The following is a 25,139-nucleotide window of genomic DNA, read 5'->3' as shown; positions in this document are numbered from 1 at the left end:
TCGTAGCTGCGGCTTCCATTGGCTTCTATCTCGGTCCTCCCTGCCCACCTCTTCTTCCCAGTCTTTCCGCTCTCCCCCCCTCGCCCCTTCCCGGCCGTTCCAGGTGGGTGCCAGGCAGCCCTCGACAGCTCCGGCGCGCGGAGGCACCGCTGAGCCTTGCCTGCCTCCCCCGCCATGAAGATCCCGCCACCCTTCGCTGGAAGGCGAGTGCCCCGGCGGTGAGCCTTGACCTGCAGCAACCCAGGGGCGTAGGGCGCCCAGGTAAGTGCGCTGCTGCTCCTGCTCCATCGCCTTTCCCACGAACCTCCATTCCTGGGGGACCAGGATTTGGACGTCGCCCAGCGTTGATGACCAAGGCTAGGCGATGTACCTGTACCTGTACGTGTGACGGAGCCCCGCCTCCTTTTGGACGCCCACCCCTCCCTTTCCAACATGCCTACCCCGGTACTCCTTTGAAATCTTTGCACGGCCCAAGAAAGGACCTGTTGTTTTGGGATGCGTTCCAGCTGCCCGCAGGCCCCACATTTGGATTAATGCTTGGCTTCTCCGTTACCCTTCTGTTAACTTTGGGTCGTCTTATTTATTAACGTGATATGGTGTGGCCAGATCTACACCAAGCATGATATGACAGTGTGAAGACGGTGCGGAAACTGTCTATGGTGTGTGTCCCGGGCCTCGACAGTTGTCACTGCTGTTATAAACCATTCTAAAAGCAGTAGTGTAGATGTAAAAGACTGAACGTGCATCCTCTCTAAACATTAAATTGTCTGTGTTTGGTGTTTTTCTGCCCTCTCCCCACACCAAGTTTGGAAGGGATTATGGAAAAGTAGATCTCAGTGTCAACATCTTTCCGTTCCGTCTTTTTAAAAGCCTTATTATTTATATAAATTACATGTTATACAGCCAGGATTGTGCATAATAGGAACTGTTATACAGCCTGTAATATTTTTTTTTTTGGGGGGGGGGTAACAATAGAGAACGCATAGTAGAAAATTAAATCAATCTATATAACTGTCATATAAATTTTTACAACGTGGAAAACCCCATACACTTATCAATATCGAAATTATTTCTTAAAAAGAAGACGAAAGAAATCAAAAGAGAAAAGCTAAAATTAAACATGTCTTTGTTGGCCGTCCCCTGATTTTATAAACTCTGTTGGTTTTATCAGTTCTACGATTTCCCAAACTTTCGTTAGCTGTTCTGTAAGTGAAGGTAGGGAGGAGCTGCTCTGTTTTTGTCTCAAAGTTAAAATTTCTGAGATTCTTTTGTGGATGTAAGGCAGCCAACGGCCTTTGTGGAAGAGGGACTTCTCTCACAAATGCCAATGACGCATAAGACCACAGGCCTCCCCTCCCAGGATTTCTGGATTAATTAATTTGATTTTGTCTTAATTAATTATTTCTCCCCACCTCCGGACTCTTTGGCTGAGTTCAGATGACGTACTAATCAACTGGGGGGGAAATAGGAAGAGAATGGGAAACAACCATTGATTGGCGTGTCATCCGAACTCAGCCTATATAAGCTGCTCTGGTTGATTGAGTGGTTAGTGTCGGCCTGGGATTTGGAGACAGGAGTGACTCTAGGTTTTACGGAGCCCTGGGCAAAGTCTCCCCTGGAAGGCCACCTCCTCGGTTGGTTGGTTCTGGCAGGCCTAAACTGACATTGGACCGCAGCAGCAATGCTCTGATCACAGGGTGGCCGGGTCTCTCCACCATTTTAATTCTCTACAATGCCCTGTAGCGACAATACAATAGGGCTATTGTGGGGCATTAAAATGGTGGCAAGACTTAGATGCCCAGAACTATTTGGGCATCTCCACATCATTTTTGGGTAAGGGGAGGGGGCAGGGAAGCCATTGGCAGTGGTGGGCCTTGCCAGGGCCCAGGAGCTGCCCAAGGGTGCTGGGTGTTGACGCTGGACCTGGCTGGGGACGGCAGGATTCAATTTCTTTGTTCAGCCATGAAGTTCACAGGGTCACTTCCAGCTGGTCTGTCTCTCTTAGGTTAGCTGACCTTACAGGAGTATTTTGAGAATAGCATTGTGGGGTGGACACCCTGAGTCCCTTGGAGAAAGGGTGGAATACAAATAGGATAAGCAGGTAACCCCAGTCCTTGAGGTGGATTAAAAATGCACCCCCAGTTTACTCAATGTATGCATTCATTTTATTTTATTTATTTAGTATGTTTATCCCACTCCTCAGCCAAAATAAGTTCCCTGCATGAGTACAATCAATCAGTAAACAAGGCAGCTCCATGCCCAAAGACTTAACAGTCCAAAAAAGACATAACACGCAAAGAAAAAGAGATGGGGGAGGGAAGAGGAAAACAAATGTAATGCCTATGAATTGAGACTTTTATTATTCTTTAACTGCCCTGATAGAATACATGCCCAGGGGGCTACAGGTGCTAAGAACTAATTGATAGCCTGCAAGGTGATCTCGATGGTGTGTCGTCTATTGAAAACAAGTTATCTGTTTTCATTGGGAAAATTGTTGGATATGCAGGGTAGTTTCATCCCTGAGTTCCCCAAGGTGATGGACTAGGACAGGATCTACACTACTGCTTTAAAACAGTTTATAACAGTAGTGACAACTGTTGGGGCCCAGGACACATTCCATATACAGTTTTCAAACCATTTTCAAAGTGTCATATCCTGCTTGGTGTAAATCTGGCCCAGGTCTTTCTTCTGAAATGCTGACACAATCTTCCACCTCCCTGACTCCCATCCCTCATCAGCCTCGAGCATCCCAAATAATAGAAAGGCCTTGGCATGCAGCCAGATGGGTGGGAAGACACCTCACAGCTAACATCCCCTAATAATGGTTCTCTACTGCTACATGCCTTGAGAGCATGACTGGGCGAAAAGGTTGTAGGTTTAGCTGCGTGGGACGGTGAGTTTCAATATTTTAGACTGCAGAGGAAATTGAGGATGAAAGGCACGGATGGTTTGTGTGTGGGGAGGCGGCAGCGGCGTTTGGGGGCTCCAGCAGGGTTGGGGAAATGGCTGAGGCAAGGCTCACTTCACCTTCTGTCCCGATCCTTTATTATCCACAAAATGTCTTTGCAGGTAAGACATTTTGTGGCCAGAGGCAGAGCAACCAATGGTGACGCCCCACATTGGTATTTAGTTCCAAAGGTGAGTCAAATTATTTTGTTACCCGAGGCAGAAAATCCCATAAGTGCCTCTCTCCTTCCCTGGCAGTAAAACAAAACAACACACACACAACAGTAACAAATTAACCAACAATTTGCAGCCCTTTCAGGGCAGCCCGAACCAGTTGCCTGGGGCAGTCACTGCACTTTGCCTAATGGTAGGGCTGGCCCTGAAAGCCAGACACCTCTGTAATCATAAACTTGCTCGCATGGATGCTGGAGCCTCTTCTGGTCTCTCAATCCTTGGCCAACAAGTGAGGTGGAATGGTGGAACTGTAGCCTCTCTATCTATCCTGCTTGAGGCTTCCTAGCCCTTGGTGTCTGTGCCAGTGTGCACCAGTTGCTGTGTGTTCCGGTTGCTGTGTGCACCAGTTGCTGGGGAACATGGGTGGGTGGGTGCTGTTGCACCTGTATCCTGCTTTTGGGTTCCTGGTTGACAGCTGGTTGGCCACTGTGTGAGCAGAGTGCTGGATTAGATGGACCCTCGATCTGATCTAGCAGGGCTCTTCTAAATGTTCTTATGTCTCTGTGTGAGTGCAGGAATGACTCTGCGCAGAGTTGCTTTGATAAAGCCCTTTCTTGTAATGCAAAGGTTCCACTGGGCAACCTTTGGCTGCTGTTTGTCCTGAGAAGTACATCTGTTCCGCTCAAGATCCAGACAATACTTTCAGTTCTAACAGCAGAAGTTGGTGGTGGTGGTGGTGGTGGTGGAGGAGGAGGACTAGGGAAATGTTCTATTGTGACTGTTGTCCCCGTAGCTAGGTGCTGGGAAATTGAACATACCTTTGAAATTTGATGTTCTTGTTTGAGAAGTGACTCATCTGATTGAGCTAAAGGGAAAAAAATAAAAAAATAAAATTGGCCTGTGTCCCTTCAGAGAACAAAAGGAAGAGCTGTGCCTTCCCCTACCTGGTGGCCTCCAGATGTTTTGGACTACAACTCCCAGCATTCCTGATTGTTGGCCATCTTGGCTGGGGCTGATAGATGTTGAAGTCTAAACGATATGGAGGGTACCAGATTGGGAAAGGATGCCCTAAATTATCCTTGCAGGAGCAGTCTTTAACAAATGCTCAAGCTGGAGCTATATGGCATCAGAGAACTCTACGGCTAATTCAGTCTCCCGGATTCTCACACCATTTCCTTGCCATAGGAAGAACATATGAAGGGCACTGTTTGATCAGGCCAAAGGCCTATCTCGTCCAAGGTTTTGTTCCCACAGCGGCCAACCAGATGCTGCTTCTGGGAAGCCCTCAAGCAGGGTATGTACAACAGCTTCCTCCTCATGTTCCCTAGCAGTTGGCATTAAGAAGCATACTGCCTCTGATGAAAGTAAAATAAAATAAAATTTACCTCAGATTACTGCCTAGTGCTTAAATTACGGTGGGAGTGGGCAGAGGAAAATCAGCCACCTTGGCTTTTGTAATGGCTTCCTGAGGTGCTGCTGTTGTTTTTTTAAATGGGGCTGGGCCGGGCCCTGCTATTGGGTAGAGTGAGTTGGCTACCTCAGGCGGCAGATTCTGTGGAGTGACAAGGAGGTGTTGGAGGGCAGAGGTATGTGTACCATGCATCCCGCCTTGCACCACCTAAGCTAGCCTGGTACCCTCAGGTGCAGCGTAGGATACTGACCTGTCACCAGTGTTGAAGGAAGAGTCAACTGCCAGTCAGGTCATGTTTTGTACATAGAGTGGAAGAAGGCGACATTTATTTATTTTATTTGTATCCCGCCTGTCTACCAAAACAAAATGACATTCTTGGTGGCTTGCAGGCACAATTCAAACTGATTAAAGCAAGATATTTTAAAATATAATAGAACATATCAATTACAGAATTAAAAACACACACCATAAAAACCATAATCCAACCCAACAAATCCACTTACAGGGCAAAGGCTTCTTGAATAAAGACAGCCTGGGAGCGGCCTCCAAAACGCCCTCTCTCGGGTCACCGCCAAACGCGCGTCTGAGGTGGTGGTCTGAAAAAGGCAGGAAAATATCTTGGGCTGGCCCTGCTAAAACAGGGTATAGTTCTTGCGGATTTCATTAGGACTCCTTCTCCCTCGCAATTGAGCATTGGTATTTATGATTTATTACACCTCTATCCTGCCCCTTCCCCAGGGCGGTTGATGTGATCTTCCCCTACTTCCAACAGCCCTGTGAGGTAGGCTAGTGTGAGAGTGTGCGACTGGCCTGAATCGCCCACCAGTGGGCTTCCTAGCTGAGTGGGGAATTATGGGAGTTGCTGGGAATTATGGGAATTGCATTCCAATGTTTGGAGGGCACCAGGCTGCTTTAGCCCCTGTGCTGTCTGTTACTGCCTCCCCCCACCTATCACCTAAGTTACACAGATGAATTCTTTTTAGTCTGCGCCTGAAAGTCTACGGTGTGAACAAGACAAACACATTTTGGGGGTGGGGGGGAAGTGCATCATACAAGGGGATTTGCAACAAAATATTGCAGTGTGACGTGCTGCAGTTCAGGGTTTCAGCCAGCCATGCCCTCCTCTAGGATACTCCAGCCCATTTCACTTCTCTTGCTTTCCATCCCTCTCCCCCATAGAGATACTTCATGTTCTATGGCTATTGACTGTGTTTTGCCTGCATTTATTTATTTATTTGCAACATTTGTATACCTTTCCACATCTAAACGGATTCCTGAGTGGTAAACAATGAGAGATACATTGTTGCAAAGATAAAAGGAATGAATCACAGTATTATCATTATTCTTTTTAAAAACAACAGCAGAATGCCAATTAAAGCCTGGCTGGTCAGCCAAGGAAGGCTACCTGATAAAGAGCAGTTTTCAGGAGATACTGAAAGCAATGCAGCATTGGCGCCTGTCTGACCTCTAGTGGCAAGGAGTTCCATAGAAAGGGGCCACCACCTGGAAGGCTCTTCTCCGGGTGGACTCCAATCGGGACATAGGTCCATGTGGAACCAGCATTGAGCTGGTTTTGTGATATCGCCCTTAAGAATACTTCTAAAGTTTTGTTGCACTTCTGCGAACCTTGGAGTTCCCTGACACCTCCCTGTCGTGCGCAGCTGGTGCCATTTCAACTATAGAAGGAGAATGAGTTTTGCTGTTTTTATATAGGATGCTCATCAGAGAGCCAGGATGGCTTTAGCTCCTTTCTGTGTGTACACTCGACGTAAACCTGGATTTGCTTCTATATAGTATTGGACAACTGTGCGTATGAGAGACGGATGTTGAGGTCTTGCCTATTCCCATTTCCCAACCTTCTGTAAAAGATCCTCAACTGGCCCAGTGAGAACTGTATCTTTTCTCCAGTGGACATATTCCACTGCTGTTGACATGATAGAAGGCAGGGGTACAGAACCTCAGGTCCAGGGTGGGGGGAAGGGGACATACGCAGCCCATTTGAGGGGCCCAAGATGGACCCTCAGAGTTTTCCAGCTCCCCCCTCCACCAATCATTTAGTAGTTTCTTCACTTTTGTGCAGCTGCCCCCTCTTTAAAAAGGTTGCAGCGCCTCTCCTAAAGGTAACTTATTGACACTTAAGAGCTTTCTGCTGAAATGTGCTGGCATTTTGACCCCGCCCTTTTGTGAATTTGGCCACGCCCTCCAGCGGAATGTCCCCCAAGAGGTTCTCTGAAATGGAATTTGGCCCTTTTGGAACTGCAGTCCTGATATAAGGGTCAAAAACAACATAGCTCTATCCCATGATCGTCAGCCATCTGATCCATTGAAAGAATTGAAACTGAAGCAGCAATCTTTCTTAGCCGAGAAACCTGCCTCTGTATTGCTGACACCTCGACTGCGTCCTCCGCCGAGCGAAGCAGTCTTCAGGTAGCGTTGCTTTGCCATTCCTTCCCCACACTGGCTGATTGATCGTCACGTGTGTAGCCCCCTGGAATAATGCTGAACGTAGTGAGAGTCACTGTGGTGTAGTAGTTAGCGTGTTGGAGTAAAAACTACTGAGACCAGGGTTCAAATCCCCACATGGCCATGAAGCTCACTGGGTGACCTTGGGTTAGATGGATTCTCTTATCCTAACCCACCTTGCAGGATTATTGTGAGGGTAATGTGGTTATGGGAGAATCATGTGATCCCACACTGGGCTCTTTGGAGAAACGGTGGCATCATCATCATCATCATCATCATCATCATCATCATCATCATATTTTTGCATGTTCAAAGTGCTTCACAAGCATTATTTCTGAAATCCTTACAACAGCCCAGCAGGGTAGAACCGTAGTAGTATCTCCTTGTTGCAGTTGGAGAGGCTAAGAAACAGTGGATTGCTTAGGGGTCATCTTCAGGGTTGAGGTGAGATTTGGACTGGAGACTTTCTGGTTTTTCATCTCGCACTCATGCAGCCTGATTCTATGATAGTCTACTCAGAAGCATGTCCCACTGAGTTCAGTGGTAGGACTTGTTTCTGAGGGCATCTACTCATAAGTAATAATACGTAGGCCTGCAGCTTATCCAACTCTAACTCCAGAAAGAGAAAAGCTCTAGATGGCAGTACAAGATCCAGGATTTGGGGGGCCCTCGGTCATGACAAACACAATGGATTGCATGCCCCCCCATCCCACTTGGAAGAGGTGGGACCTGAAAACCATGCATTCTCTTAGGCTGTGCAGACTTCTATAATCTTTTTGGGTAATCTATGCAAACCAGGAATGGTATCGTTTTCAGAGTGGTGGGTCCTGGCAAATGCCCAGCCTTCCCACCTTCTGGTGCTGGCTGTTAGATGGTCCAAGATTTCTGGAGAGTTAACGTTCTTTCTTTTTTCTTTTTGGTCTGTAGGGCTTCCAGTTTCCCCCACCGCCAAGGCCTCTTGTCCTGGAGGGGGCTGGATTTCTGAAGGGACAGTGTGGCGGGTTTGATGATTAACCACTTCTGAAATGGCTGAAAAAGACGGTGAGTTGGACTTTTCAAAAAAGGCCCCAGCGCTTTGCATTCCTTCCCCCTCCTCTCTAATCCTGTGGTCTTCCTACCCCCGTCCAGCTAGAGCAGGATTTAAACATTAACATTTCTGGCTGCTTTGTACTGGCCTGGGAACGGCAGTGAGGAGTTTGCCCATTGAACGACCTTCTTGGCACCTGTTCTCCAGGACTCCGCTTTCTTCGTAAGTGGACAAATTCCACAGGGTGAGCTACAGTGGCCATTTGTCCTACTTTACAGAGGGCAGCCCGTTATTCGAAGGCATCCGCTATCTTAAGGGTTGTCCAGTCCATTTTTGGTTTAAAGATAAAGAATGATTAAAAGGGAGAAGAGCGCACACATCAAGAGTTAGCAGCTGGATTGCCAACTGAGCAGGCTCTACAGGTCACCATCTTCCCCAGTATGGTGAGATGCAAGCATTGCATATTTCCATTTAAATGACAGTAAGAATGGTGTGTTATATAATCGTATGTCTTTTTTTGGGGATTCGTTTCCTCTATTTTTTAGCAATATGTATATGGCCACCTTAGGGTGAACTGAGTTAGCCTGTAACAATTCCCAGACAGTGATTGGGTTTGGATGACATGATAACCAACAGTGGGTTAAATAGCCAATGGTGGGTTATTGTGTCATCTGTCGGGAGTTTTTCACACCACGTTTGGTTATTTGGATGAAATAACCAATGCTGTGCAGAGTTGACTGTTTGAACCACCATTGGTCATCGTGTCGTGTGGCGGGCACCGTTGACTGTTTCATAGCACCCCATTGGTTATTTTCGATAACTACAGAGTCCCCTGGCAAGACAACAGAGTCCCCTGGCAAGAGTGGCCAAAGTAGTGCCTGCCGCTCTAGTCCAGCTGGCGGGATAGTTTTTCGGCTGATGGACTACTAGCGGGAGGACTGAGGGGGGAGAGAAGGTGGGGGGTGTCAATCAAACACACCATTGACTAATAGTCAACTCGATGCTGGCCTTAATCCACAGCATGGTTGATCATAATCATGTCGTGTGGAGAGTACCCCCTAGATTATCAACTGTTGAGTTGACTGTTAACCCACCATTGACTATTATGTTGTCTGAACATGACCACTGTGGCACCTGAAAGACAAGCACATTTTTTTCACCATAAGCATTCATGGACATTGTCCACTTCATCAGAGGCTTCAGTCTTGCGTCTGATGAAGTGAGCAGTGTCCATACGAAAGCCTATGGCGGAATAAATGGGTTAGTCTTTAAGGGACCACAAGACTCCTGGTTGAGTTAATTTTCTGCAGCCGACTCTATGCTGCAAGAATTCACAGGTGGAGCTTCTGTGGGTGTCGCTGTGGGCCACCAGACAATTGGTGGAACTCTGTTCTATAGAGCCCTTAGGAAAGAGATTAATCCAGCTCTGCCTTATTTCCTACCCACTCCAATGTTGTGTTCCACCAATGATGGTCTGTAGGGCTGATATCTTGGGATAAAGACTATTGGGCACTCAGTGACCTTTTCGAATCTAAGTTGAAGGCTCTTTGGATCTACAGCGTTGTGCTTCTTTGAAAAAGGCCCTTTTAATGGTGGCACCCAGATTATGGGAACAGCCTCCCCACAGAGATTTGCTGAAGAGAGACGGAAAGAACTGGGCATGTTTAGCCTGGAGAAGAGAAGATTGAGGGAAGACATGATAGCACTCTTCAAATACTTAAAAGTTTGTCACACAGAGGAGGGCCAGGATCTCTTCTCAATCCTCCCAGAGTGCAGGACACGGAATAACGGGCTCAAGTTAAAGGAAGCCAGATTCCAGCTGGACATCAGGAAAAACTTCCTGACTGTTAGAGCAGTACGACAATGGAACCAGTTACCTAGGGAGGTTGTGGGCTCTCCCACACTAGAGGCATTCAAGAGGCAGCTGGACAACCATCTGTCAGGGATGCTTTAAGGTGGATTCCTGCATTGAGCAGGGGGTTGAACTCAATGGCCTTGTAGGCCCCTTCCAACTCTGCTATTCTATGATTCTATGAGTCATTCTGTGCTGCTCTCTCTGCTTCAACATTTGCTTTAGTGTAGTGAGGGCTAGTGTTACTACTGTGAAAGTTGTAAGATGTCTGAAACGATCAGAATTCTGCTGGTGTAAATGTATTGCATTGTTGTCAGTCGCGAGTTCGTCAGGATTGCCAAAGCAAACAAAGGTATTCTTCAATTGTTCAGCAACGCTATGGCAGGTAATATCTAGCAAAGGAGTCAAAATGGAAAATTATATGCTGGAGGGCTTTGTTCATTGTGGGATAAGCTTTTGCAGGAAGAAGTACAGTAGTGAATAAAGCCTATGTGTACTATTACACTTATCTCCCACCATTCTTCCATGATGAAACTCAAGATGGCCATAACTTAGTGGTATGAGCACACGCTGTGCATCAAAAGGTGACAGGTTCAATCCCCAGTATCTACAGAAAAAAAGATCTTTGGAAGCAAGGCTGGGAAGGACTACTGCTTAATACTTTGAAGAGCTTTCCATCTTAATAGATTGGGCTGGTTGGGTGAATGGTCTGATGTAGTATAAGGCAGCTTCCTATGTGGTATACATAGGATTCCAAAGCAGTCTCCCATCCAGGCACTGACCAAAGCCAGACCTGCTTTTTTCCCGCCAAGGTGGTTCTATCACATGCATTCAGACCATGCCCTGGGACCCTTTCTGAAGCCATATCCTATGTTTCTGAATGCAAGCCACTATGAGATAGGCACTATTTTCCTTCTTAGCTGAAAAGCAAAGCAGAGAGGAACAGTAGTATCATACTCCCATTTAGGCAGGTGAGAATGAGAAGACTGGTGTTTTTTTTTAAAGGTTCAAATAAAAATTAAATGATCCACATATGTAACACCCAATGGAATCCCCATTGACTTAGGAGGAAGAGTCTTAAGAACATGAGTAGCTCACCTGTTGAAATCCAAAGAACTTATATGTGCTTCATTTTTACTGGATCTTGCTGTTACTGTTTTTCTGGTGCACCCTACATTAGAGTCAAGCCTAAATTAGAGTACAAGCCAGAAGAAATGTAATGGTTATAGAGAGTGTGCAAGCAAGCCAGAAAACAAGCAGAGACAGGACCGAAGAAAGTTTTCTTGGTTGTCAAACCAGTTCCTTCTTTGAGTGGGCTTCAAAGCAACCACAAGAGCCCTGGGACTTAGTATCTGAAAAGGTTTAAGGGTGTGCCCGCTCTTTCTCTTTTGGCTCCTCCAACGGAGCAGGAAGCAGAAAGAATGGTTGCAAGGCGTCTTGTATGTCGGCAGCAAAGGGTGTGTGATTGTAGAAAGACCCACTGATTGTAGAATGACCCTCTGCCAATGCATCTCCTGCAGACTTGTGGGTCACCACTGGTGAAATGATTGCTCTGAGCTTGGAATGGGGATCCTCCATTTAGGCCAGAAGGAATGGGCAGGGTAGCAGTACCCCTTGGCTCCACCAGGGGAGAACCTGCTTTGCATTCAGAAGGTCAGGGGTTCAAACCTGGCATCTCAAGTTCAAAGGATCAGGTAACAGATGATGGTAAAGTCTGAGACCCTGGAGAGCAGACAATACTGGCTTAGCTGGAAAAATAATCTGATGTGGCATAAAGACACTCACTTATGTGTCCATGATGCTCTTTGGATGCATGCTGACCTCCACTGAGTGCGGATGGCTGCTGGGCTCCTTATAGTGGTACTTCTCTTTAGGGTTGCTTGAGAAATTCGAGACAAACTCAAATGAGTTTGGATTGCTAAGAATCCGCTGTGGACTGGCCTCCCCAGGCTGCATGGAGTCTGTGGACTTTTGGATTTTTTTACTTCTCCAAAATTTACGCAAATGTATTTGCTGGAAAATATGCACATTTCTCCTGAGACATATGCCATGCTGGAAAATAATACATGGGGAAAAGTTGGATGGAATGGGGGACAATATGCTAAATCATATATACTAACATAAGTTATGTAAATTCTTGCAAACTTTCTGCATAATGGAAAAAAAATCAAATCCGCCTGTGAACGGATTTATTATTTATATTAATTTATTTTATCCGGCCATTCAGCCAAAAAAGGCTCTCACAGCGGCTTACAAAAATATTTCTTGACAGTCCTTGCCCACAGGCTTACAATCTAAAAAACATGACTCAAAAGAAAAGGGGATTGGGAGGGAGGAGGAGGGGAAAAAGCAAAGCAAATTTGGGCACTAGATTCTTAGTTGCAAAGTTCAGCAGTGACTGTTGGTAGCAGGATGGAGGGGGCTCTCAGCTGGAGCTGGACCCAGGCATGATGGAGAGGTGCCTGGCTGCTGCTTCCTCCCCCACTGGTGGCCTCTCCAGAGACAGTTGGTAGCAGGAGGGGGGGCTCTCAGCTGGAGCTGGACTCAGACCCGATGGAGAGGTGCCTGGCTGCTGCTTCCTCAAATGGATGCTGGAACGAAGGACACCCCACAATGCATGAAACACACATGGCACAGATTTCAGAAAATCTGGACATCTCTACTTTCCTAGCATGTGGCTGTAATTTTTATTTTTGCTCTCTGGTTGCTTTGCAATGGCAGCATCCTCCATTTTCTGGCCAGACTTGAGGCATAGAAAGCCATTCAAATGTTGGCAGCCTAGAAGACAGTGAGAATGGGTGACATTGCAGGGCAGCACAGTGAGATGACTGGGATGTGTGAAAGAACTGGAGTCATCTTGGGTGCTTGAGGCATCAAGGGAAGCCTCATTAGTGGTGGCCCTGATAATTGGGCAGGTGAGCCGCTAGCCGTATCTTGTGTCTGTGCAAACGGTACGTGGGTTGTGCGTAGCAGTACCACCCGCTAGTGGTGAAGACCTTTTTATTCTCTCAGCATTTTAACAGTCTATAAATTAATTTTAACTTTGCTGTTTTAAATTTGTATTTCTGCACTGCTGCTGATTTTATCCTGGTGGTGATATTATTATTATTATTATTATTATTATTATTTTATAAAGCGCCATCAATTTTCATGGCGCTGTACAGAATAAAACAAAACAAGACAATATTGAATTTTATATCGTGTTTTTATACTGTTGTACTTTGAATGGTTTTAATTTTTGTGAATTAATTTTTGTGAATTTTGGGAGCTTCGGCTATTGGGCGGTATAGAAATTCAATCAATCAATCAATCAATCAATCAATCAAAACTAATAGTGGGAGAGCCTCCTAGCTCTGCTACCTAACCATCTCTTTGTGTCTTCCAGGAGGCCTTCAAGCACGCAGATGGACTCTGCTGAAGGTGGTGGCTGTGATTGCCAGCGGTGTCTTGCTCTTGGCTGGGATTGGAGCTGGGATCTGGGCCATAGGTGAGAAAGACTGTTAGCTAGAAATGAAACACGTTACAAACAGTGATCCTGAATGGTGCGGTGGATTCTCCTGGTGTGTGTGTGTGTGTGTGTGTGTGTGTGTGTGTCACGGCCAGCCGAAGACATTTTGGTGCCTGAAGCATCCCCTCCCATTTTGTAGGGTACCCATGACAGTTTCTCAAATTGCCAAATGTGCCACAGGCTCAAAAACGCCTACCTGCGCTAGTGTGAACACCTGCAGAAGACGGATCTTGACTCTGCTGGTCCTGTCATCGCCTCCATGCTGAACTATGTTCTAACTTCGCCTTTGTGTCTCTACTTCATTGCAGTGGTGTCTGTGTTTGGAAGGGAAGGTGAAAGCCTTTATGTTGGTGAGTATTTGGTAGGGATCTGTGTGTGCGTGTGTGTAGGCTCTCTTTTATCTATATGGGATAGTGTCATGGGACCCAGTTCACTAGTCCTTCTGAAGATCCATATAATATTCACTATCCACATGATGCTATTGCTCATGCATTTACATGCATTTTCCAGCTACCCTTGCTGCAACCCTGTAAGGTAGATCAGTATGTTTTTATCCCTATATTTCAGATGAGAGAATGGGTCAGCCTAAGGCCACGCAGTGAGTTTATGGCAGGTGTGTGGTGCAGGTGTGCGCATGATTAAACTATGGGATCTGCTCCCACAAGATGGTCACCCATTTAAGTGGCTTATAAAAGGGGATTAGGCAATTTCATAGAGGATAACGCTATCCAAGGCTACTATTCATGATGGCTATATGTTGTCTCCAGGATCAGTTACTGGGGAAGATCAGCGGGAAAAGGCTGTTGAACTCATGGCGTGCTTGTGGGCTTTTTATTGGGGCATCTGGTTGGCCGCTGTGGGAAGCAGAAAGCTGGACTAGATGGACCCTTGGTCTTAACCAGTAGAACCCTTCCTGTGTTCATACCACAGGGGAAAATGTGAGAATCCTTGCAGTTGAATAATTAAGCACATAGTTCTCTGATGCCATGTAGCTCCATTCTGAGCATGCAGCCTGCTCCTGCAAGGATAACTGGTACCCTCCATATTGTTTGGACTTCAACACCCATCATCCCTAGCCAACATGGCCAGTGGTCAGGAATGTTGGTAACTGTAGTCCAAAACATATGGAGGACACCAGGTAAGGGAAGACTGATTTAAGCATTCTGCCATCAGCCATGGCATAATTTTGTAGCCAATATTTGAATGTTCATCATGCCGGCTGTACTCCTGCGATTGGATCCAGATTTAGTCACACTTGGAGTTAGACCCACTGAAATCAATTGGACTTAAATTAGTCCTATTGACTAAAGTCCCATTCATTTTGGTGTGTCTTTTCAAAGTATGACTAAATCTGGCTTGAACACCTGGTCTGTGCTGTAAGTTGGAGCACGGGAATATTTGGGGGAGTTCCCCTACCCCCCTCCAAAAAAAAAAAAAACCAGACCTAAGAAATTTTATTCTGGTATTTCTAATGTGGCTGGACCATGGTGACCTCATAGGAGATAACGGCCATTAATGAATAAAAGAGTTCAGTCCACTTGGTGTAAGGCAGGGGTGGACAGAAGATAGATCTTCAGATGTTTGGGAATTCAGCACCCACACAAATCCTTGCCAGCATGGCCAATGGTCAGGAAGGCTAGGAGCTGAAGTCCCCAATACCTTGAGATCTACTTTCTATCCATCCCTGATGTAAAGCATGGTTAGTTGTTGCCAACGCTCATGACTCTCTTTGGTCTATGTAGTTCAGGTGAGCTCGGGGGACCTGCGCCTCACCGTGTACGATGAGAATGAAGGGAAATGGAGGCTCCTCTGTTCTTCCTCCTCTGATGCCCAGGTGGCGACCCTCAGTTGCGAAGAGATGGGGTTTGTCAGGTACAACAAGAGCACTGCTGGGGTGACAAGGGTGAGGAATATGGGCAGAGGGAGGCAAGGAGGCTGCAGGATGTACCTTTACATAGCTGTGTAGAAAAAGGACTGGTGGAAGGTAGACCAGGAACTACTGGTAGACCTTCCTGTGATTTGCAGTTGACTAGCAAGGGTTTCCGACTCCCAATGTGTTAACAATAGCGACAACAGGGTGCCTTTTTCCTCTCCTAAATTAGGCTGCTGAAAACAAAAAGCCTTGGGTGGGTGGTAGTGGTGGAAGGAATAGAGTTGTGCATGGAAGGAATAGATCGGTACAAGCTCCAGTTCTGGTACCAAACACAGATTCCTGGATGGGCATGTGCTCCAAAGCACCTTCTTCTGAAATTCAATACCTGCCTGACCCGATGTTTTGCACCCGGCTCTGCTTGGTGGACCTCAGGGGATTCTAGAGAAAAACAAAATGGATCCTACCAATTTAAAGTCTACTCAGTTCTGATGTAGAAGACCTTTGCAAACCAACCAACTCAGTTGCCCTAAAGTTGGTGGAGACATGGGGAATGTTGCAATGCAGTCATGTCATTCCATAGGAGCTGACTGTCTGTCTGTCTGTCTGACTCTTTGTTTCCACTCCAGGTCACTTTCTCATTCGGTCCTGTCTGTTGACAGCGCAGGGGCCAATGGGACATTGGGCTATTTCTGTGTGGATGAGTCTCGCCTACCTTTTGCACGAAGGCTCAGCGAGGCCATTGTTGTGTGGTAAGGTACAAGATGGGCTGGGTTACCTCACCCCACCTCCCCGGGGTCTCTGCTGGTTTTCCTTCACCTAAACTCTAGAGCAGCCTGTCCCAACCTTGGGCCCCCAGATGGTGTTGGTCTATAACTCCCATAGTCCCCAGTCAGCATGAACAATGGTCAGGATTGATGGGAGTTGTAGTCCAACAACATCTAGCGACCTAAAGTTTGGAAAGACTTCTGTATAGGATTATCTATACTCTGAACTTTCTAGGGAGTTTGGCGATCCCATTTGGTGGATGTCATAGATTCCGGATCCCGATATCCCAGGGATGGGCAGAATGTGGCTCTTCAGTGGTTTTTAACTTCAGCTCCCAGAAGCCCCTTCCAGCAATGCGTATGGAGAGGAACCCTGGGAGTTGAAGTCAAAAACATCTGGAGATCTAAGATCTGAAGTAACTGACTTGGTGCCTTCCTCCTTTGTTGCTCTTGGATGCTGAGATCTTTCCCTAAGCCCACACCTTTGGACACTATTGTGAAGTATGTCTTTTTAATGCAAAGCTGCCCTGGGTAGTCAGGAGGGGAGGTTTCCTGATGACATCATGGTGTTGGCGGGAACAACTAATCAATACTATGCACAGCTGTCCTCTGCTGCAAACTTGCAGAACCGCACGTTGTTGGGTTTTTTAAAAGAGCTTGACCCTGGAGAGGAATACGTAAATTTGGACTAAATGCGGTGAAAGCGCCTCCAGATTGGTTTTGACATGTCTCTCTTCTCGCCGATCATGTAAAGGACCTTATCCTTTTTCTGCAATATCATGAGTGGCAGGTCTTACGGAAGAGTACTGTCTTTGTGTGTCTGTGACCTAGCCAAGGTCAGATCCTGTTGACTCAGAATGATGCCAAAGCCTGTGTGTACTCACTGGCCCCTCCCAGTTCTGCACAAAGAAAAGCTGAATTCCAAACTCTGTGCAAATTAAGAAAATATATGTACATGTGTTTGATTTGACTATTTTGTATTGTTCTCCTCTAGCCCCCAGGAAGTCAAAGAACTTTTTAGTAAATACTACTCACCCTTTATCCCAGGAATTGCCCATACAATTTTAGGCTTAACTATGTGTAGTAATGAGGACTAGCCTCTTTCTCCCAGGGCATGGTCTGAAGGCACATGAGACAGTCACTTTGCTGAAGCAGAGGTGGTCTGGATTCTGGCCTGCGACTGTATGACAGACCGCCAGGAAAAACCCAAGTGGGCAGAGATCCAGGATGGCAGGAAAGTGGCACATAAATGTAATAAGTAAAGAATACATTTGGAAAGCAAGTAAACGAAAAGGCGGAACTATCCAGGGTCATGAATTCTGCAGCCAACCGAAAGCTCGACTAGCAAGGAATCTGGAATACACACACCTTTGATGGTGTTGCCTCCTCCTCCTCCCTCCCTTTCCACAGCTGAACCTTCTCTTCTTTTTCTCTTCCACAGTGAATGTCCATCAGGCCGGTTCCTAGCAACACTCTGCCAAGGTAAGGAAGTCCTGAAACCATCCAAGGCCACTGTCCTTATGGGTCAGTTACTCTCTCCCTGCCCCCATCTTTTCCTTTCCCCATCTGCCATGCTAACATTATTTCAAGTCTTTCTCGATTCCCTTTTAGACATATTTAAATGCCATATCCCACTTTCCTCTTTCTTGTTTGGACTTGCTTGGTGTGCATGTTCAGAACACCATTTTGCATATGATGAAACTCAACTCATCACACACTACTCTGTGTGTGTGTGTGTGTGTGTGTGTGTGTGTGTGTGTGGTTTGTTCTACAACAGTTGGGAGGAAGGGGAACTGTTTTTCTTATGCCTTGGTCATGTCTGGAAAAAGTTTCAAGTTGCTACTTGTGCAGAGATAGGGAGCCTGGCTGGGAAATGCTCTGGATCTAAGTAACTGGATTTTCCCAATTGAATTGGGAAGCCTGTGGTTTAGTGGCTAAAGTGTTGGACTGGGAGTCGGGAGGTCTGGGTTCTAGTCCCCACTCAGCCACAGAAACCCACTGGGTGACTTTGGGCCAGTCACAGACTCTCAGCCCAACCCACCTCACAGGGTTGTTGTTGTGAGGATAAAATGGAGAGAAGGAGGATTATGTACACGGCCTTCGGTTCCTTGGAGGAAAAAAGGTGGGATATAAATCAACAATAAATAAATAAAATCCCACCTCTTCTGTTGTGTACTTTGCAGACTGTGGACGCAGAAAACTACCTGTGGACCGGATTGTGGGAGGCCAAGATGCCAGCTTGGGTAAATGGCCGTGGCAAGTCAGCTTGCGTTACGATGGGACGCACCTCTGCGGAGGCTCCGTTATCTCGAACGAATGGGTTATTACAGCTGCGCACTGCTTCCCAGAGTAAGTCCCAGCCCAGATCTGTGTTTGCACCAGGGAATGACATTAAAAATAATCTTTGAGGCTTTCAAAAAGTTTTTTTTGAAGTACTGCTTGTTTTACATTTTTAATATGTTTAATGCTGCCTCTTAAATGGTCTTTTCCTATATTTTACCTGGTTAGCGCAGAGCGGTAAAGCAGCAGTTTCTGCAGCTGAAACTCTCCCCACGGCCTGAGTTCGATCCCAGCAGAAGCTGGTTTCAGGCAGCCGGCTCGGGTCGACTCAGCCTTCCATCCTCCCGAGGTCGGTAAAATGAGTACCCAGTTAGCTGGGGGAAAGGTAATAACGGCCGGGGAAGGCAACGGCAAACCACCCCGCTGTAAGGCCTGCCAAGAAAACGTCAGCAAAAGCTGGCGTCCCTCCAAGAGTCAGTAATGACTCAGTGCTTGCACGAGAGGTTCCTTTCCTTTCCTTTGTCTATTTACCTCTTTTAAAATGATGTTAAATTATTGTGCAGCTTTTAAAACTTAAAAATACATTTAATGTATATTATCATTGGCTTTATTGTGTTTGGTTTAATTATGTATGTCTCCCTGAGAGCTTCACCTATAGGGCGACTCTTTGACCTGACATTTTAGGATGGTCATTACGAGTGTGCCTGACTTTTGGAATGGAGCCTTCTCTTTGCCCTCCGCTCAATCAGTCGTCCACCCAGCCAACGTTGTATAATGCTCTTCTCCTGCTGGTCTCTTTTTCATGCCTGCCTGTCTCTCCGCAGGAGGAATCGAGTGGTGAGTCGGTGGCGGGTGTTCATGGGTGCTGTTTCCCAGGTCTCCACTAAGGGGCTGCAGGTGGGTGTGACGAACATCGTGTACCACGGTACGTACCTGCCCTTCCTGGATCCCAACAGTGAGGAGAACAGCAACGACATTGCCCTGATGCACTTGGCAACACCCCTTTCTTTCAATGGTGAGAACATTTACTGGGGTGGATGGGTGGGAGATGGGGATAAGGAATCACCAAGGGAACCAGTATGAACCGTGCTTCCTCCAAGGGAACCAATATGAACCGTGCTTCCTTCAGGTTTGGGGAGGTAACATGCCTTCCGGAGGCTCTCTTAAGTGGGCTCACCATCTTGCTGGTCATCACTGCCCATTCATTTCTTCTCTTCCTCCGGGCCCAGGCTGTCGGTTCTTTGTCTGGTTCTAATCTGAGGGCATTGAGCCTCTTTCGACCTGAGAACCACATTTGGAGAAATTCTCAGTGACTGCCTTCCAGTGGAAGGAGGGGCTGAAACCGAAAGGGTTGGGGTCGTAATACCAGCTCATTTGAGCTTAAAGCTTCTTGCCAGCAATGAAGCCTTAGGTGAAGCACTTTAACTTTTTAAAATGGGGTGGGGGAAAACTGTGCAAAAGCCAGGATATATGGCTTATTCAGCCTTCCCCAAACTGGTGCCTCCCAGATGTTTTGAGTTACAAATCTCATAATCCCTGACCACTGGCTAGGCTGTGTGGGGCTGATGGGAGTTGTAGTCCAAAGCTTCTGGAGGGCATCTGATTGGAGAAGACCGGCTTATAACTCGGTGCGCTGCGGGCCTGCATCATCAAACTTCTACCCAAATAGTGATTTCGGAATGGGAACAAGGAGCCAAACAAAATCTGTCACCTGGATAGGGCCCACCACCTGCTCTTTTGTTTGCTATGTGTGTGTAGCGACAGATTATGCATTCTCTGAGTCTACATGTCCCTTGGAACCTCGCCCCTGGAACCAGCATTGTGCAAATATGTGTGTTTGTGTGTGCAAAACACTTCTGTATGAGCAGTCTGGAGATTGGAGATGGGGTGGAAGGACTAGTTCCTCTGATGACAATACTTTCTCCCCACAGAATATATCCAGCCCATCTGCCTTCCGGCATTGGGTCAACCACTGGTGGATGGCAAGATCTGTACGGTGACTGGTTGGGGCAACACACAGCATTATGGTAAGAAGTAACCCTTGCCACTAATCGATGGCAGCGGCCCTTATGAGTTCTCTTATTTATTAGGTGGGCCTGGGTTAGGGATGTATGAAAATTCTGTTTGTGGGGGTGTGAAAACATGATGGATTTTACTGATTTGACCCTGCAGATTTTGTTCTGTTTCTCCTGCCCCTGATGGCGTTGACTCAACCTGTAGTGATCTGAGCCAATATACAGATTCTGTTTGTTTTTTTAATGGTGGCAATTTCAGCAAACTATTTTATTGGTGAGGGAATCTTGAAATTTGCACAGATGGTATCGCCATTTTTTTTTTAAAAAAAACCCTTTTCATTGGTGATCTTGCACGATCGCAAGTCTGCCTGCCTGCCTGCTATGTGCCCCTTAGAGGCATATCCCCCTCTTGTTAATATCCTTGTCAGTTTCAACCTCTCCCCACTCTGCTTCATTTAGCCCAGCAGAGCCTTATTCCTTAGTTGTCAAAGAACTTATCAGTTCCCCCAGCTCCCTTCACTTGGGAAGCGGCGAAGTGGAGGCGACCACCTGCTATGCAACAACCCGGTGTATGAGTTGAGTACATTTTGCCCTTGAATTGTGTGTTGTTATTGAATCGTGGCTTCTTGTTACATGTGAATTCTGCACTATGTTTTAACTATGGGTTGTTAACCATGAACAACCCAGAGTTCACAACTCAACAATAAACTTTGGATTGTTGTTGGTCAACAACCCATAGTTAAACCATGGTGCAGGATGGACATATAATGATAACCCACAATTCAACAACAACCTGTACTCAACCTGAACTCAACTCACGCTCTGGGTTGTCGTTACATGTGAACCAGACACAGAATTGAGGAACAAGTTACTTTCTGAGCACATGCTCAGCCCAGGACTTAATTTTCAGCACTCAATATTGAGTTTGCACACAAATCTTTACACGTACGACTCTACTTCTAAGTTTTCCTCTAAGCCTTCTTGACTTTAACAGTCTAAATTAGGAAGGGAAAGTGCCCTTTTATTTTCACTACCGTTAAACCACTGAGAGTCAGAAATTCATGTTGATTCAATCATTTCATGCGGAGATTTGTTTATTTTTATTTATTTTATTTTATTTTCCTTTCTATACCACCCAATAGCTGAAGCTCTTTTGGAGGTTTACAGCAATTCATAAGTTAATAAAATACATTATATGATACAGCATAAATATAAATCTACAAAATTTAAAACAATTTTGATTTTTATCCCACCTTTCCACCGAAAAAATGGCGCTCAAAAATTGGCCAATAATAAGATCAAGATTAAAACAAAACTTAATTAAAACAATCAGGAAAGCGAATAAATTAAAAGCACAATTAAAATTAGCAGGAGATTCTGTTCTACTTTCTTCCTGCCCTTTCACTACTGGGTTAAATGGACCAAACATCTGACCCATGATGCTCCATCCTTCCCCCCTTTGCAGGGCAACAGTCAGATGTCCTGCAAGAGGCCAGCGTGCCCATCATCAGCACCAGCGTCTGCAACAGCCCTGACTATTACGGCAATCAGATCAGGCCCAGGATGTTCTGTGCTGGGTTTGCTGCTGGGGGCATAGATGCTTGCCAGGTAGGCTGCCTTTGGCAGAGGGTCATTGGGGTGACGGGGGAGGCAGGAGAATGTGTGGTACTGAAGATGGGCAAGTTGAGGTGTGTGTTAGAGAAGGCACTGGGCAGTGAGTGGGACACATTGGAAATTTCCTTTGACTGGGAATCACAAAGGTTGGCTCAACATCAGTGACTACCAAGGTGCAAGCCCAGGGCTCTTTAACCCTTCCCTACCCTGCCTGAAGAGTTTACCCCTTCATGCATCTTTGCTGTTAACTTTTAGAGCTGAATGAGACACTACATTTCTCATGCGGTAATCTCCCCAAGGCCTGTGCGTTTAAAGAAATAGAAGCCATTTCTTTTGAAACCTTCTTCTGACTGGCCTTCCTTCTTCTCACATCAGTTTGTTGGTTTCTATTCACCACTCTGCTGTTAAGATCCTCTTCTTGGCTCGCCGCTCTGACCATGTTACTCCACTTCTGAAATCTCTTCATTGGCTTCCAATTCACCTCAGAGTCCAATATAAACTTCTCCTGTTGACCTACAAAGCTTGTCACAGTCTAGCTCCTTCCTATCTTTCCTCACTCATCTCTTACTATTGTCCCACTCATGCTCTTTGCTCTTCAGATGCCATGTTTCTTATCCACCCAAGGGTCTCTACTTCTCTTGCTCGGCTTCATCCATTTTCTTTCGTTGCCCCTTATGCTTTGAATTCTCTTCCAGAACATTTGCGAACCACAAGTTCAACCACAGTTTTTAAAGCTCAGCTCAGAACTTTTCTTTTTTCTAAAACTTTTAGAACTTGATTTTGACCTTACTTTTATACTATTAGTTTACTCTCCCCTGTACCTGTTTGGTGCATTCCCTTCCCTTTCTTATTGTTTTCTTACGATTTTATTAGAATGTAAGCCTATGCGGCAGGGCCTAGCTATCTTGTTGTTTTACTCTGTACAGCACCACGTACACTGATGGTGCTATATAAATAAATAAACAAATAATGGGGGTGGAGGCCCAGTCCAGATCTACATGGGAGCTGACCCTTCCCCTGTGCCTTTTTCCTGTTGAAATTCCTCCTGCCGCCCCAGTGCTATTTGACTTGAAAGCTGCCACTGCCACAATGTTCCAATCCCAAGAAATGGGCTTTGAGCCCCCTCCTCGATCGGCTTGTGTTTCCATCTCTGACCCTGGGGCCTTATCTTATCCACGCTCCTAGTTACTGTACCATTACCCCATCCCAAGACTTGTCTTTAGTAGAGGTGGTATGAGGACAGACGGAAGCCCCTTGCTTTCTTCCCCATGGCAGGGCGACAGTGGTGGTCCCTTTGTGTGCGAGGATGGCATCTCACGGACGTCACGTTGGCGGCTCTGTGGCATTGTGAGCTGGGGCACTGGCTGCGCCCTGGCCAATAAGCCAGGTGTCTACACCAAGGTCAATGACTTCCACGGATGGATCTACCGCGCCATGAAGGTAAAGGGCATGTGAGTGTGGGTTGTTCCAGAGGGCTCACTGTGTGAGCCTGTTGCAGCAACATCAAAGAAGAGTCCTGTGGCACCCTGAGAACTAACAAATAGCACCACGCTCTTCCACAGCAGCATAGCCATCAGCCTCAGTTAATTTTGTTTATCCTCACCAGCAGAACTGTCTGGCTAAATGGCCGATGAAAACCCTGGGCCTTCCTGTCTCTTGCTTTCCCTCTGCAGACTTATTCCCATGCCAGCGGGATGGTGATCCAGAACTGAGGCCCCGGGAATCGTGAAGCCAAGCCGCCTCCTTGCCAGCCTCCTGGTGTTGCTGCTTTAAAAGAAGGGGTGGGGGAGAGAGGGGAATGTTTTAAAGGGAACAAACAGCCACATTGGACTCTGCACTTCGGCCTGCTCCGACGTGATGGGGACGAGCCAAGGACATCGTTGCCAGTTGGTGCGGTCACAGTGTCTCGTTGGCCCTTTCGCCCTGCCAAGACGATGCCTTTGCTACATCAGCCTGTGAGAATGGTGCTTCTGGGCCTTTAATTGCCCACCCACAAATGAATTTCCAGCCTGCTTTCCAGGGCATTTGAGATTGGTTCATGAGAGGTTGCTGCAGGTGCTAACGTTGGTCTAGCTCATGGCCAGCTTGCCTGCATTTCTGGGCAACAGCAATGAATTTGCTTGGATTTAAAGGTCCTAGAAATAGAATGACCTGTAACTCAGTGGTAGAGCATCCGCTTTGCATACAGGAGGTCCCCGGTTCAACCCCGGCCATCTCTTGGTATGGCAAGGAAGAATTGGTGCCTGAAACCTCTGGAGAGCCACTGCCAGTCAGTGTCAGCAGTACTGGGCTCGATAGACCAATGGGCTGACTCAGTATAAGGCAGCTTCCTGGGTTCCCCTATGTTCCTAAGCATTAAATTCTGGCCGGTCAAGTTTCAAAAATGATGGCCCAAATCTGACATTTTGCCAGATTTTGGATTTGTGCAAAAATGTAATTTCAGATCTAGTCAATATCTCTGGGGCCAGAAGGTAACCCCCACAATGGGTTCTCCCATCACTCTCAAGACTTGGTTTTTGAGATGTTGGCTCTCGGGCTGTGCTGTCCAGTTTTCTTGTCCACCATGCTTTAGGGTGGATTCCTGCATTGAGCAGGAGGTTGGACTCGATGGCCTTGTAGGCCCCTTCCAACTCTGCTATTCTATGATTCTATAATTCTCTAGGTCATAGGGTTGTCCAAAAATCCAGGGAATTGTAGTGGTCCAGATCAACAAACCAGTTCTAGTATTTTGCATCTCCACTAGAAATGGATCTTTTGTAAAGCTAATGTGGGACTTCATTGACCATTCAAGACCAAGCTTTCTCCAAAATATGCCCCATCACAGCAAGGAACAATCCAGCTGCTGACACCAGCCCTGAATATATGAGCACCCAATCACGCCGTTCTAAAGCAGCTGTGCTTTTCCAGCATATCTGTGCACAGTTGCACATACTCATTGATCCAGTGTTAATTCATAAGTTATTGGCTGGGCTGATCAGGTACATTTGATGTCCTCCTGACTGAAGAAATATATTTTATGTGCAGGTGGCTGTGGCCAATACTTCTCTGGGGTCAGGAAGCACCCCAGAACATTCCTTTATTATGTCTTACATTGTAAATAGATGACTATATTGGCTCTCTACTGTCCTATGTGACCATGGATCTGTTTGCTCAGATTGTATATATTTGCATAATTATGATGATTTCAATAAAGAAAGTCTGTTTGGGTTATA

The 25,139-nt window shown here is 46.4% G+C and overlaps 1 protein-coding gene across 3 annotated transcripts; it reads left to right on the top strand.

Moving 5' to 3' along the window:
- On the top strand, positions 1 to 25,139 carry HPN (hepsin). Of its 3 annotated transcripts, none has more exons than XM_063139646.1 (14): positions 1 to 218; positions 3,070 to 3,138; positions 7,922 to 8,035; positions 13,259 to 13,360; positions 13,690 to 13,731; positions 15,124 to 15,253; positions 15,881 to 16,003; positions 17,460 to 17,500; positions 18,202 to 18,367; positions 19,123 to 19,313; positions 20,230 to 20,325; positions 21,779 to 21,921; positions 23,203 to 23,367; positions 23,601 to 25,139. In XM_063139646.1, exons 3-14 carry the CDS (start codon positions 8,020 to 8,022, stop codon positions 23,637 to 23,639), a joined length of 1,254 nt encoding a protein of 417 aa, XP_062995716.1. In that variant the 5' UTR covers positions 1 to 218; positions 3,070 to 3,138; positions 7,922 to 8,019; the 3' UTR covers positions 23,640 to 25,139. The 3 variants fall into 3 exon arrangements, with proteins under 3 accessions (XP_062995716.1, XP_062995714.1, XP_062995715.1); XM_063139644.1 differs by having other exon boundaries at positions 1 to 261; XM_063139645.1 differs by lacking the exon at positions 3,070 to 3,138 and having other exon boundaries at positions 1 to 261.

This window comes from Elgaria multicarinata, chromosome 13, assembly GCF_023053635.1.
Source record: "Elgaria multicarinata webbii isolate HBS135686 ecotype San Diego chromosome 13, rElgMul1.1.pri, whole genome shotgun sequence".
Taxonomy (NCBI): domain Eukaryota; kingdom Metazoa; phylum Chordata; class Lepidosauria; order Squamata; family Anguidae; genus Elgaria; species Elgaria multicarinata.
The sequence above is the reverse complement of the archived record's forward strand: the minus strand, read 5'-3'. Positions and strand labels throughout refer to the sequence as shown.

Coding starts and splice junctions, on each gene's coding strand:
- HPN (XM_063139646.1), top strand. Junction 13,732..15,123: donor AGGTGAAAGCCTTTATGTTG/GTGAGTATTTGG, acceptor TGGTCTATGTAG/TTCAGGTGAGCTCGGGGGAC. Junction 21,922..23,202: donor GGGGCATAGATGCTTGCCAG/GTAGGCTGCCTT, acceptor TCCCCATGGCAG/GGCGACAGTGGTGGTCCCTT.